Source organism: Mytilus californianus, unplaced genomic scaffold (genome assembly GCF_021869535.1).
Source record: "Mytilus californianus isolate M0D057914Y unplaced genomic scaffold, xbMytCali1.0.p SCAF_35, whole genome shotgun sequence".
Taxonomy (NCBI): Eukaryota; Metazoa; Mollusca; class Bivalvia; order Mytilida; family Mytilidae; genus Mytilus; species Mytilus californianus.
The window spans coordinates 124,210-139,226 of record NW_026262685.1 but is presented as its reverse complement, the minus strand read 5'-3'; the positions used below and the strand labels follow the sequence as shown (position 1 = coordinate 139,226).

Below are 15,017 nucleotides of genomic sequence, written 5' to 3'. Positions count from 1 at the left end.
AAGTACGGTCTTCAACACGGAGCCTTGGCTCACACCGAACAGCAAGCTATAAAGGGCCCCAAAAATTACTAGTGTAAAACCATTCAAACGGGAAAACCAACGGTCTAATCTATATAAAAAACGAGAAACACTTATGAACCACATCAACAAACGAAAACTACTGAACATCAGAATCCTTACTTAGGACAGGTGCAAACAATTGCAGCGGGTTTAAACGTTTTAATGGTACCAAACCTTCACCCTTCATCCTAGAACTTTATAAGGTCATATCAGCATCATGCAAAGAAGAAGATGCTATTTCCATATTTTTTTTAATTAACCACCAACACATTTTTAAAATATTCTGTATACAAAAAAGAAAGTTGTTAATTGTATGAAACAACATCTCAACCACAAAAGGTATTGAACAATTTATATAGGCATCCCATATTTTTTAGAACCAAAAATATTTGTTCAGCAGAATCTGCTACCCATAGAGATGAAATGAATCCGTATGCATGAGAGTAAGATTACATTTGCTGATACTATAAAAAAAAAAAAAACAATTTAATGGAAAACATAATAAAAACCTAACTTTTTCACAGAACATGGTGAAATTTCGAAGAAATAACACATGCTCATAAAAATTCTAAAGATATCAATAAACAGCATATGAGAATATAAAAGTTTAGCTGATAACCTATTTTGTGCAGTATATGTAACAAATCGTTTTGTTCAAAACACTATCATACATGAAATTGAATATTATATCTGTAGTCGTGTTTACCTTGTATTCAAATAAAACACAAACACGTTGTATAGGTCTATGGTTCTTTTATTTCATCAGAATTGATGTAAATATTCTAAGTGAAAAGTGACCCTGAAATAATAACAAATATAATTCTTATACAATTCAATCGGTAATAATCAATTACTATAAAATCAATATATCTATATGCATACAAGAAAACTGTGTAGATTTCTTTTGCTCTTTAAAATAATAGTTTTACAAGCTACACAAAACGATATTACACCATTTCGAATTCTGTATTAAATGATTACATAATATATTTCTCTGTATTTCGTGCATGGTGAAATATGCAACGACGGACTAAGTTCACAGCTAAATACATAGCTACGCTTGTAGTATCATACCAAAAATAGTTAGTTACACATAATAATACAACGCAATTGTAAGTGCAAACAAGACATTACGTATTGGCAACGGTTACACAAAGCAGATAATACATTTAAGCAAAGCAACATAAAAATAACATGAACATTACAAACTGTATACATATAAACATACCTCACATGTAGTGCAAAGGTCTTTGCTTCACCAACTGATTGGTTTGAATCAGTTTACATTCTTTACAATATATGTAATACCTGAAGACAAAATATTAAAATTATAAAAACCTTATGCAATACTGCTAGATTAGAATAAACAGAATTATCTCCCCTTAAATCTGGTTAATCAAATATTTACTTGTATTAACTTTATAGAAGTATAAAATCTTTTAACGCTCACTCATACAAACTGTTAAAATAGATTATATATTACTGTTACTAGAAATTTAAGTATAGATTATACTTTTATCAGTTTTATGCAGATTTTATATATTTTACTAAATCTTACAAATAAAACTATATTATCAAGTTTACCTTTATTACTTTATATGTTATCGTGAATAGTTTACACATATATTTACTTCTTAATCAATTTAAATCCTACACCTTTCATAATACTGACACCTACTTATTCAATTCTACACTTATATATCACACACTCTTAGATAAAAAAACTGCAATGTTAATGTAATGAATATATTAGTAATAAACTGACCTTATATAAGAATATGATAGTCCTAGACTATTTCAAAAGTAAAGATATAACAACTTCCAAATGAGCTGTAGAAAATGGCTACCACTTCATATCAAGACTTTAGCCAACTGTCCAAAACAAAGAAAAGTTAAACAAAAGATTCCCTCCTAAATCATACAATTCCCTCCTAAAACAATTGAAAAGAAATTAATCAATAGGTAATGTTCTACCTGAATAAACTAGCAGACTACAAATTATAATAACTGTAAATAGAATATATCAAGTATATATTCTAATAACATAAAACCTTAATTAATGTAAAACATAAAAATATAGCTCTACCACATATCCAGAACAATACAAGACATAGAGGTGTATACGAATGAAAGTTATGATAGATCCGAATTTTATTCAGAATGCACCAATAAGAAACTGTAGGTTTTCTTCAATTTATTTACCTAAAACTATTAAATAAGCTGCAAAATTATTAGTATATGTACGACTACATTGCATTAGGCAATGGAAATCAACAATGTATATTTATATAAACGATAAAACTTGTAAATAAATAAATAAATAAATAAATAAATAAATAAGAATGACATTATATAATTAAAATGTCAATTGTTCTTGAACAATTGAGAGGTCTTTCCTTTTCGTAATGTAAAATATATGTTTCAATAGACGTAGAATGCATTGAAAAGCTAAAAAAAAACACATACAACCCTTAAAATATGACAAAAAACACATAATCCGCTATATGCAAAATGACCTTGACTTTTGACCTTTGTCAAGGTATTTGGTCCACAATGTCAGTATAAAAGACCCCATGGGTCTAGACCCTTTGGTTCAAGAGTTAAGGCTAATTTTGTCTTTTCAGAAACAGTTAATAGGGGTTATGCCCCTTACGGACAGGTAAAATCTCTTCTGTCAAATATAAAAAAGTTGCGCCTTAGTCACCTAAACATTTTTCACTATTTACTTTTTTTTTTAAGTATAATCGTTTTTGAGATATCCAATAAAAAGTTGTAAGGTCAAAGGTCAAGGTCAAACTTAAAAAGCTTGAAAACACTAAAAATCCTTTATATAAGGTTAAAAACACTTAATTCGCTTTCTGGGACATGACCTTGACCTTTGACCTTGTGACCTTTCTCAAAGTCATTGGTCCCTTATGTCATTGCTGTTGACCCCATGGGGCTAGGACCTTTGGTTATATAATAAAAGCTGAGATTGCCTTTTCAGAAACCTAAAACAGGGGTTATGCCCCTTACAGAAAGGTCAAATCTCTTTGATCAAATGTAAAAAAAGTTGCGACTTTATGACCCAAACATTTTTCACTATTTACTATTTCTGTAAGATTAACCGTTTTTGAGATATCCAATAAAAAAGCTGTAAGGTCAAAGGTTAAGGTCAACCTTAAAAAGCTTTAAAAGACACTAAAAATCCCTTAAATAAGGTCAAAAACACATAATTCGCTCTCTGGGACATGGCCTTGACCTTTGACCTTGTGACCTTTGTCAAGGTCATTGGTCCCTAATGTCATTGTTGAAGACCCGATGGATCTAGGACCTTTGGTTATATACTAAAAGCTGATTTTGTCTTTTCACAAACCTAAAATAGGGGTAATGCCCCTTACAGAAAGATTCAAATCTCTTCGGTCAAAATGTAAAAAAGTTGCGTCTTTATGACCCAAACATTTTTCACTATTTACTATTTCTGTAAGATTAACCGTTTTTGAGATATCCAATAAAAAGTTGTAAGGTCAAAGGTCAAGGTCAACCTTAAAAAGCTTTAAAAGACACTAAAAATCCCTTAAATAAGGTCAAAAACACATAATTCGCTCTCTGGGACATGACCTTGACCTTTGACCTTGTGACCTTTGTCAAGGTCATTGGTCCCAAATGTCATTGTTGAAGTCCCCATGGATCTAGGACCTTTGGTTATATAGTAAAAGCTGATTTTGTTTTTTCATAAACCTAAAACAGGGGTTATGCCCCTTACAGAAAGGTCAAATCTCTTCGGTCAAAATGTAACAAAGTTGCGCCTTAATGACCCAAACATTTTCCACTATTCAAAACTTCTGTAAGTATAATGGTTTCTGAGATTATCCCATAACAAGGTGTAAGGTCAAAGGTCAAGGTCGACATACAAATTTGACCTTGAGGCATTTTCAAAGTCACATGAATTGATGATCATTGGTGAAGATCCTAGGTGGCTACGACTTACGGTTTCTGAGTTTTGGTGGCCAACCGACACCGGTTAATTTTCAAAGGGCATAACCCTACCAATGAGTCGTTGAATCTTTTCGATCCAAATGTAACGAAGAACCGGGGTCTGGTCCTGAACAAATTTCACCCTTTGCTTTTTTTCTACCTATTACGGTTACGGTGTTTGAATGATAACAAGGTTTTTAGGTTTCGGAGGGATAACTCTGGACCGACAAAATTTTACGACTCACAGGGTGAGTTCCGGATAGGTGTTTGTGACACCGATACATAGTGTGAACCTGAAAGCAACATGGCTTACGGTTACGGAGGGAAATTTTGTCAAAGTTTGGCGGAACAAAAAGAATAATAATAATAATAATAATAATAATAATCAGAAGAAGAAATACAGTAAGGTCTTTCCCTTTTGGAAAAGGAAAGACCTTAATTAGGTTATATCAAAATTATGAAAAACTCCAAGTAGATTTACATGTACAAGTACATTGTAACACCCGATAAAAAGCCTCTCAATATTACAAACAAAAGGGTAATTAACTATTTCTTCATATCCCTGGACGAAATAGAAGTAATATATTGTCAATAAGTAAATAAAGATATTAGATTCTTACCTCTTTTAAATATGATATGCTTTCATGGCTTTATAAACAAATGAGTGAAACAAAACAAATGCGTTTGGTGCATTAATTAGACCGAACTATAAACGAATTCAATATCTGCAATATATCTCTGACAAAACAACTGACACTGCAAGAACGACGTTTCACATACTACACATTCACGACATTTAAATTGTATTTTTAGCAGATTACTGATCCAAAACACTTGTGTGTTGATGTGCGTTGATGTGTGTATGGATTATTGTGTATAAAACACGTGGAGATCTAAACTACATAATTTTTATGCACTGACATAATGGCAGAGCCTGAAACAGAAATCCTGGAAATAACAGCAAATGAAGACACCGGGTTACACAGAGTTGTAGATTTTAATGCTAAATATTATAAACAGAAAACAGACGAAAAGATTTGCGACAGAATTAAAAAATATGCTAAGAAATACTCATCAATAAATTACGTGAAGTCATGTTTGTTTTCTAATGTGCCTATAATACGGAACCTAAGAAAATATAACTTACGGAAATACTTAGTGAGTGATATTCTCTCTGGAATTACAGTCGGCATCATGCAGATACCTCAAGGTATGTCAGTTAACCACATTGTACAGAAACGGTATTACATGTATGTTGTATATTTTGGGTCGTAAAGGAGGGAAGGAATAGATGCATGATCAAGGAAAAAAGAAAGTATGATCTCGTGTTTGTTTGCCTCTTTTTAAAAGTTGCACGAGCAAATTAACATGATGGAAATCTTATTATGTTGTAATGTTACACTACTGTCTCAGGTTAGGGTGAGGGTTGGCGCCTGTTAAAAGTTTAAACCCGATGCATTTTTATGCACCTGTCCTAAGTCAGGAGCCTGTTGTTCAGTGGTTGTCGTTTGTTGGCGTGGTTCATAAGTGTTTCTCGTTTTTTATATAGATTGGACCGTTGGTTTTCCTGTTTGAATTGTTTTACACTAGTCATTTTGGGGCCCTTTATAGCTTGCTGTTCGGTGTGAGCCAAGGCTCCATGTTGAAGGCCGTACTTTGACCTATAATTGTTAACTTTTTATACATTGTGACTTGGATGGAGAGTTGTCTCATTGGCACTCATACCACATCTTCTTATTTATAATTACACTTTGTACGAATATAACTTTTGGCCATCCACTTTATATAGAAAATGAAAGGATATGGAGTAAATGTACATGGGACAAAATCGCACACAATACATAGAAAAAATAGAAAATTATCAATGAACAGGGCTTTTATTCCTGTTCTTGATCTTGACAGTTGATGTAGGGTCTTCAACAATGAACGAATAATTCATACCCTACAACAATGTCAAGACGGCCCCTAGCGTCGACTTAAGCGGTACTATTGATAAAAATAAACCATAGTTCACCTTCTTGCTCCCCACCCGCCAGGAGTGCCAACTTGTGCGATGCTTGTGTACGACGGTTCTCCAGTCGAAAGCACCAGGGATACAAGAAAAGTGCAGTGAATTAATTTTGAAAGACATCGATCGCCGCTAAAATATGCCTTGGTGTTACACATGTCAGGAGCGGTCAATGAATTACATAATTTATAATTACGGGCGAGGTTTTTCATCATATATTTGTCATACATTGCCCAACAAAAGACCAATAATTTCGAAACAACAAATTATAGACAATACATATAAAACTAAAAAAAACAAATGATAGACAGCACGGGGCACATCGAAATATATGTAAGAAAACCTAGCAATTTGAAATAGTATGAAAGGGCAATATACAAAACAGATGACCAGAACAGTATTTTGAAGAAATTTAACCAAACATGAAATTTTGACGGTGTATTGATATGAGAAATTCTCACATGAACAAGCACACCATAACTGTAAATATTATAAGAGATTACACCTCAAGCACGGGGAAACGTTCTACTGCCTCCACACAGCACTAGAGACAAACTCTAGAATCAATAGAAAATGAAAGGATATGTAGTAAATGTACATGGGACAAAATCGTACACAATACATAGAAAACATAGAAAATTATCAATGAACAGGGCTTTTATTCCTGTTCTTCATCTTGACAGTTGATATGCATCGACAAAACAGTTGCTTACTTTTAAATAGATTACCAGCAGCGGTGTCGACTAGGTGGTAGTGAGCAATTACATGTATTTGACCACTATGCGCAAAAAACGTGTTTCTTGAATATCATTCTTTGACATCAAATTTGTTATTTATTTTGGGTACAGTATACAAAATAACAGTCAAACTAAAATTTAACGTTAGACATTTGCCAAATTTGCTGTTCCAGAGTTATGCCTAACGGATACTCGCCTGATAGCAAAACATTAATGTTTAAAATTATATAATTAAACAATACTTTTTAAATATTTTTTACACGTTGTGATTTGGATGGAGAGTTGTCTCATTGGCACTCATACCACATCTTCTTATTTCTATTTTGAACACTTCATATATATTCTAAACAAAATCGACTTTTAATTTGAAATATATCAGCTTTGTTGTTCGAAGGTAATGTTCCTTAATAAAGCGAAATTTAGAGATTTTATGTTTCTTCTTTAGACTAGATGCATATATATGATTTTAGGCACAATATTGATACTAATAATGTGTCACGAAATATCTACTAGGGTACAATTTTGAAATTTTTTTTGGTGCATTTCGTCTCTTTATAATTATATATTATGGCTTATAATGCTAAAGTCAAGCATCGAAATTTGTTATACAAAGACCGTATGTCCATGGGTGCTCTTTACTTTAATGTTTAACTGTAAACAGACAACGGACGCCAAACGATGGTAACTAATACACGTCGAATAAATCAGTAAATACAAATTCAACAATACAGAAAGTAAAAATTGTTTTTTTTTTTCAATTATTTATGACGTCTTTTACAAAATTTAGTCTTCATTATAGAATGTTAAATAGAGACACTCGCCGCCTGCTTATGTCCCTGTCAAATATTATATCTTTGTTTGATGTATAATACAATATTACGTCCGAGCTACTCGGCCACTTTAAATCAAAATGATCAATAACTGATGCTGATAAATTATGGAGATTAATAAATGTTTTAACAAGCTGTTGGAAATTCACCCATTAAAACAAACTTGTCTTTTATGTTTTTAAAATGCAATTAAATCTAGACTTTAAAGCCTGTGTTAGTTGTAAACCACAACATACAGAATGACCTTATTGCTCTTTCTACAATGTAAAATATGAAAGTTAATAACATTGTACTATTTCAGGCGTGACCCGGCTTTGGATTGTTGAAAACACTGCCATCGATATAAGGAATGTACACTGTCTTCCTTTTTATTACAGGCATGGTATTTGGTTTGTTGACAACACTGCCACCGATATGTGGAATGTACACTGTCTTCCATTTTTTATTACAGGCATGGTATTTGGTTTGTTGATAACATTGCCACCGATATGTGGAATGTACAATGCCGTCTTTTTTTTATTACAGACATGGCATTCGGTTTGGTGATAACACTGCCACCGATATGTGGAATGTACACTGTCTTCCTTTTTTTATTACAGGCATGGTATTTGGTTTGTCGATAACACTGCCACCGATATGTGGAATGTTCACTGCCTTCTCTTTATACTACAGGTATGACATTACAGGCATGGCATTCGGTTTGTTGATAACACTGCCACCGGTATGTGGATTGTACACTGCCTTCTCTTTTTATTACAGGCATGGCATTTGGTTTGTTGATAACACTGCCACCGGTATGTGGATTGTACACTGCCTTCTATTTATTTCAGGCATGGCATTTGGTTTGTTGACAACATTGCCACCGATATGTGGAATGTACACTGCCTTCTTTGGTCCTTTGACATACTTTTTCTTCGGATCATCAAGACATCTCTCTGTAGGTAAGGGCAATCATATTTAACAGTTACACATTAGAACTTTTCTGCGTATATATGCATCCCGTATAATCGATTTAATGAATCCGCTTTCTGCATGCGCTTGACTGTCAGACGGAAGTCAAACTTTAACAATAATATTTCTTTCTGGAATAAATTTTTGGAGATTCCTTAAAAATTCAGGTATGAGATTTGCATATAGCTATTAATAACTATTATTGAAATGCTAAGATCGATACATATAGTCAGTCTTAATCAGTCGGTAAAATTTGTGTTGCAATAGCGGCAGTTAATTGAGATAACAATTAGCAGTAGCCGGAGTCAAGAGTGGTGTTCATATATGTTATCAATACTGTGTTAATGTGCAGTAGCCGGAGTATTTTGAGTTTTTTTTTGTCTTTGGGTGCAGTAGCTACAGCCAGATTGATGTTGATATATATGTATGAAATAAATTATGTTATTCTGTGCAGTAACTGGATTTAGTTTGATGCTGACATATGTGATTAATTTTGTTATAATGTGCAGTAGTCGGAGCAAGTTTGATGGTGATAAATGTAATTTATTTTGTTATTAGGGGCAGTAGTCGGAGCCAGTTTGATGGTGATAAATGTAATTTATTTTGTTATTAGGGGCAGTAGCTGTAGTTAGTCTGATGATGGCTTCAGTGATTGATGTTGCAATGCAAGAAAACAATCTGTATGTAATCACAGAAAACTCAACAAATACTTCAACAGATGAGATTATTAATAAACGAAAAATAGAGATAGCTACGTCAGTATCATTCGTGTCTGGGCTAATCATGGTAACAATATGATGTTTATTACTTTTACTTAACGTTATTTACTTAAAAGAGAGGCGAATGATACCAAAGTGATATTCAACTCATAAGGCGAAAACAAACTGACAATGCCATGGCAAAAAACGAAAAACGAAGAAAAGTCAGACAAATAATAGTACACACAACATAACTTACACCTTTTACTGTTTATATGTTTATATGCACTTTATAATAATACCTTTTATATCTAACCAGTTAAATAATGTGTTTTTCGTAAATTGTTACGTTATAAATTAGGCCGTTAGTCTTCTCAATTGAATTGTTTCATATTTTTCATGTCGGTGCCTTTTATATCCGACTATACGGTATGGGTTTTTATCATTGTTAAAGGCCGTACGGTTGCCTATAATTGCTTACATCCTCTTTATTTGAACTTTGGTGGATAGTTGTCACATTGGCAATCATACCAAATCTCCTTATTTTTATATTGGTGAATTATTGCATATAAAGCAACTGTTGATTTATTCAGTTAATACAAGAATGTGAAAATTGTTCTGCTACATAAAAAAAATCAAATGAAATCAAATGTATACCAGTATTCAAATATTATTTTTTTCAGATTTTATTGGGTAAATTAAAGTTTGGGTTGATCTCGACTTACATGTCCGAGCAGTTGGTTAGTGGATTTACGGCAGCAGTGGCAATACACATCACAACGAGTCAGGCAAAACATATTTTTGGCATCTCTGTGCCTCAACATAATGGCATATTCAAGGTGATAAAGGTAGGGTTCCAAAATTTAATACCTTTTCATGCCCATACAGCTCAGTTAAAGGGGGGCAATAGCTACGAGATATAAAAAAAATAAAATATGATTTTGTTTTTTGATCAATAATTAACATGATAAATGAAAGTGAAATAGTGAAATAATAATTCGCTTTAAGCAGCCAGTTTAGTTCAATTTTCTCAAAATAAGCTAAGAAACATCGCTGATGAATGATTCACTTGCAAGGGAATAATTCGAATCCGTATTCATGTGACCTTTAATTCAACCCATTAGTTAGAGATTGGTTACGTATGTATTAGTCGTGTTCAGCCATTAAAAGTAAAAGATTGTCAACATTGAAAGTGAAACAATTAAAGGTGAACCATTTCGTTGACTGATTCGATCCACAACAAATCATTCTTATGCAGGTGAAAACGATGATTAACTTATTTTTTAACCTATATCATGAAATCAAACAGACCTAGAAAAGTTCAAGTGCACGAGGGCGCTATCTATTTATATTTATGTTTATGTTTATATCGGGTTATGTATTCGTCGGCAGTTTTTGGAGGTCATCTCGATTGTTAATTAGATGGCGTCTATACTAAAATACACACGAAATGCTGATATAAATTATCGAGTCCATACATTGTTAATTGTTTATTTCAGACTTATTGTAATTTGGATATACGTTTTATATTTTTTGTATTTTTGTCTTTCATTTTTGCTTTTGTGCTATGTCTATATGCCATTTTGTTTTTCTTTGTTAGCATATTTGTTTTTTTATAGTGATTAAGATTATAACACAATGTTGACTGCTGTACCCCTATTTTTGACATTTTTACCTATTATGTCTGTTTGTTTTGTTCACACATTGTTCTCAATATAATGGAATTTTATGCGACTGTCATACAAGTGGGAGGTTAGCTAGCTATAAAACCAGGTTTAATCCACCATTTTCTACATAAGGAAATGCCTGTACCAAGTCAGGAATATGACAGTTGTTTTCCATTCGTTTGATGTGTTTGATCTTTTGAAATTGCCATTTTATAAGAGACTTTCCGATTTGAATTTTACTTGGAGTTCGGTATTTTTGTTATTTTACTTTTTAGTATGTTATAAATAAAATATGAGAATTTGAGTCAAATTGGTGAACATGAATTTTACAGCTAATGCCCCTTTAATGGGTCGTCATTGTAGTGTCACCCATGTCCGTCGGTTCGTTCTTATGAATACCGCTCTTATTCTAAGTTATTTTTTCTTCATGCCTGTAGCATTAAAACTGATTTTTTTGTCGATTATATAAGGAAAATTATATAAGGATTAGATAAAGATCACAAGTTTCGCTTAAATATATAACCTGCTTTGCACGGAAAAGCGAGGACATTCATATACATATTATACGCATAACTCAACCTTGTCCATTTTTCTTCGGGTTTGAGCAGTGAAAACAAGGGGCAATCAAAAACCATAATTCCAATAAAAACAGATAATACAATGACCAATAAAAACAGATAATACAATGACCAATAAAAACAGATAATACAATGACCAATAAAAACAGATAATACAATGACCAATAAAAACAGATAATACAATGACCAATAGAAACAGACAATACAATGACCAAAGAAAAATGAGGAAAATACAAACAACAATTACAAATCATTACGAAGAAAAGTTTAAAAGATTTAGCAACACAAACCCTTGGGATGTTGGGAAGGAAAACAGTTCCTTCCCCATAAGTGACACCCGCATGCACGTTAAAATCTGGTAGAAGTTTTAATCGGTAATGTCACAACCGATGAAAAGCGAAAGGGATTCTGGTTACGACAGATCATTATTATATACCTTTCAGTGTTGTATTCAAGCTGCGTATACATGGAATAGGATCCCAGTTACAGGATACCAGTCCAGTACCCACGAATGAAGTCTCTTAATAAATCTACCATCTTTTAAATGGGATATTGTACCGAGATGAAAAATATGTAAAGATGCTTAAATTTGTAGTATATATAAACATGATAAAGGGTATTCATTAAACTTTCAACTTCTGTTAAATTTTCAGTGATTCTGAAATGTATAGGGTGGACGATTGTCTGAGTAAATGGTCCAAATTTTATTTTCGACTTTAATCAGGAAGTTAATAAAATGACCCTATTAATACTCAAAACAGTACTGCTCTCTTAAATGCCGGTCATGACCTTCCAAAAATTCTCCCATAAGCCATGAAGTATGAGAAAGTAATTTAAATTTTGCAGTCTAATATAGGGAATAAAAAATCTTCCCCTCAATTTGGATAAAATTTCATTGAAGTAATGGGGGAAAATTTGGTCCCCGTTCCACATAATACGTATTAATCTGGAAATAACAATGAAACAGAATTTTAAATCAAACTATTTAATGATCAATGTAATTACCTGTACTTTATTATATCCTATTTTTCAGACCTGGAGAGATGTTTGTTACAACATACCATCCACTAACTTCGCCACACTCATTACCACTGTGATTTGTTTTATCATTCTTTACCTCGTTAAAGTTCAAATTAATATGAGATTTAAGGCCAAACTGAAGATGCCCATTCCTATAGAACTCATCATTGTAAGTATAACAGAAGATGGAATAATTGAATCAATTGTATTTAGTTAAATTAATAATAATTAACATTAACCACTCTATTGGTTATATAATGCTGAGTCGCACAGTTAACAAATGAATGCATCATCGGTGAATTTAAGAAAGTCAGATGTTTTACAGCTACTTTAAATCATATGTTAACATACAATTACACTAATGTATGAATAAACATATATGGTGGGTATATATTGATTAGACTGCAACCCAACGACACAAAACAAATCTGAAGGATTTTCTTAAATCAAAACATGATCCATGTACTTCAAAGCACTTATATTTTCTCTCAATATGAGGTTTGAACCTTTAGTTTTGTATCAAATAAAAATGAATAAACAATTAAGATAGTATAATTATAAATGGTTCTTCTTTTAAAGATTTCCATTGCAACTGTCATAGCTCATTTTGCCAAGTTCCATCAGAAGTTTAACATCAACATTTTAAAAGACATCCCAGCAGGGTAATGTACAGTTTGTTTAGCATGCTATCGTCGGGCGGCTTACCATTCGGGACTAGAGTAAAAAAGAAGATCGATTTCAAATCAGTCATTACTTTAATTTTTCATCTTATTAACACGACTCGGCAACATGACAGGTGCAACAAGTGGAACATGATCTAATTATCCTGCCGGAACACCTGAAATCACCAAGGGTGCAATGCAAAACACACCAAGGTAGTGCAAACTGTATCCCTGCTTATCAATTTTAGAATGAATAGTAGTATTTAGCCAATACGATACAAATTGGCGATAATATAAATATTTATTTTATTACTTTGTATCATTATTGTAAATAACTTCTAAACTGTTTTGGTCAATACATTATATTTGAAATTAAAGTAAAAAGGACAAGAACTATGTAAATAAACATCTCTCCACTGAGTTTTAGTATAATATCCATGGTAATCTTCAGAAATTTTAATCTTTATTTGAAAATAAAAGCACATTAAAAAATATCAAAATGTACTTAATTGTTTGCACCTGTCCTAAGTCAGGAATCTGAGGTTCAGTAGTTGTCGTTTGTTGATGTGGTTCATAAGTGTTTCTCGTTTCTCGTTTTTTATACATGTGTAGCTTGCTTTTCGGTGTGAGCCAAGGTTCCGTGTTGAAGACCGTACTTTGACCTATATAATGGTTTACTTTTATAAATTTTGACTTGGATGGAGAGTTGTCTCATATGCACTCATACCACATCTTCTTATATATAATTAATGAATTCCAAAATTACTTAATAAGTTATTAAAAAATAGCTTAAAAAGATATGTACCTTAGTTTTATGCTGACTACAAATGCCTAATTTAAACAATCTGGACCATGTGAATATTTCAGGTTGCCATCACCAGTTTTACCTAACCCTGTTTTGGCTACAGGGTATGTAGCTGACGCCTTCATTATAGGAATCGTGGCCTTCACCCATTCGGTATCTGGCGCTAGACTTCTGGCCAGGAAACATAATTATGAAATTGATCCTAATCAGGTAGGTTTTAGTCGCTCATTTGAGTCTGGATCACGAACATAGAAAATGTATTTGTTTTATCATTCGACAAGTAAGCGAGTTCCGATAGATCTGTATTTTAATCAAATTGGTATAGTATTATTCCAGAGACAGATGACGTTTTGAATGATGGCCAATCAAAATCAAAGAAGACACCAGACGGACATGTTTTTCCTCCAAACAATTGATCTGTAACAAAATGAAAAAACTAGTCTTCTATGACCTTCAAAAACCTCTTTATCTTGTGCCCGTTCCTGCTACAGCTTAGTAATTTAAAAACAACATGTCTAAATCTACAATGTACCACACATACTGGGGAATGAGTATGAGACACTCGCATGCGATTCATTGTATTTGCAACGAATTAATACTGAAAATTAACACTGAAATTTATAAATTTCATAAACTTCCGCTTCATAAAATTTTAAGCATTGAAGGCAGTTACTTACCTGTTTAGAATATAATGATTCGAAATTATGAAAATAGTGTTTGTAATGATACTTAATTATCAGTAAATTTGTTCATTTATACTAAAAAAGCTAATAAATTACAGATATTGAGAAAGTTAAGTGACACATAATTATTTCAATAGGAGTTGGTTGCAAGTGGAGCAGGGAGCGTTGTATGTTCAATTTTCTCTGGATACATCAATGCTGGGTCATTATCAAGAACTATGGTACTAGATGGTACGAACGGTAAATCACAGGTACACTTACACAATGATATTTCTTTCTTTGGAATTTAGTATGGATTGTTCAAATCTAATGTAGAAGTACATTATAGTAGTCACATCAACAAAATCTTTCTTAGCACCTG

General features: G+C 32.6%; 2 protein-coding genes across 6 annotated transcripts in view; one reads left to right on the top strand and one right to left on the bottom strand.

Moving 5' to 3' along the window:
• The window catches only part of LOC127736662 (glutarate-semialdehyde dehydrogenase-like), a 29,163-nt gene extending 24,385 nt beyond the window's left edge, over positions 1-4,778 (bottom strand). The window contains exons 1-3 of one of the 5 annotated variants that reach the window (XM_052247219.1): positions 4,638-4,778; positions 1,289-1,368; positions 767-859 (exon numbers count right to left, since the gene is read on the bottom strand). The gene's annotated coding sequence lies outside the window, so the exon portion shown is untranslated. Of the gene's footprint in view, positions 1-766; positions 860-1,288; positions 1,369-1,825; positions 1,916-4,637 lie in introns of those variants that run through there. The other 4 variants (XM_052247220.1, XM_052247221.1, XM_052247223.1 and 1 more) reach the window with 4 other exon arrangements.
• Positions 4,779-4,781: 3 nt separating this feature from the next.
• LOC127736647 (solute carrier family 26 member 9-like) lies at positions 4,782-14,946 on the top strand. Its single transcript, XM_052247206.1, has 8 exons — positions 4,782-5,227; positions 8,423-8,533; positions 9,157-9,329; positions 9,925-10,089; positions 12,520-12,675; positions 13,086-13,168; positions 14,036-14,183; positions 14,794-14,946. Exons 1-8 carry the CDS (start codon positions 4,942-4,944, stop codon positions 14,944-14,946), a joined length of 1,275 nt encoding a protein of 424 aa, XP_052103166.1. The 5' UTR covers positions 4,782-4,941.
• Positions 14,947-15,017: the final 71 nt, after the last annotated feature.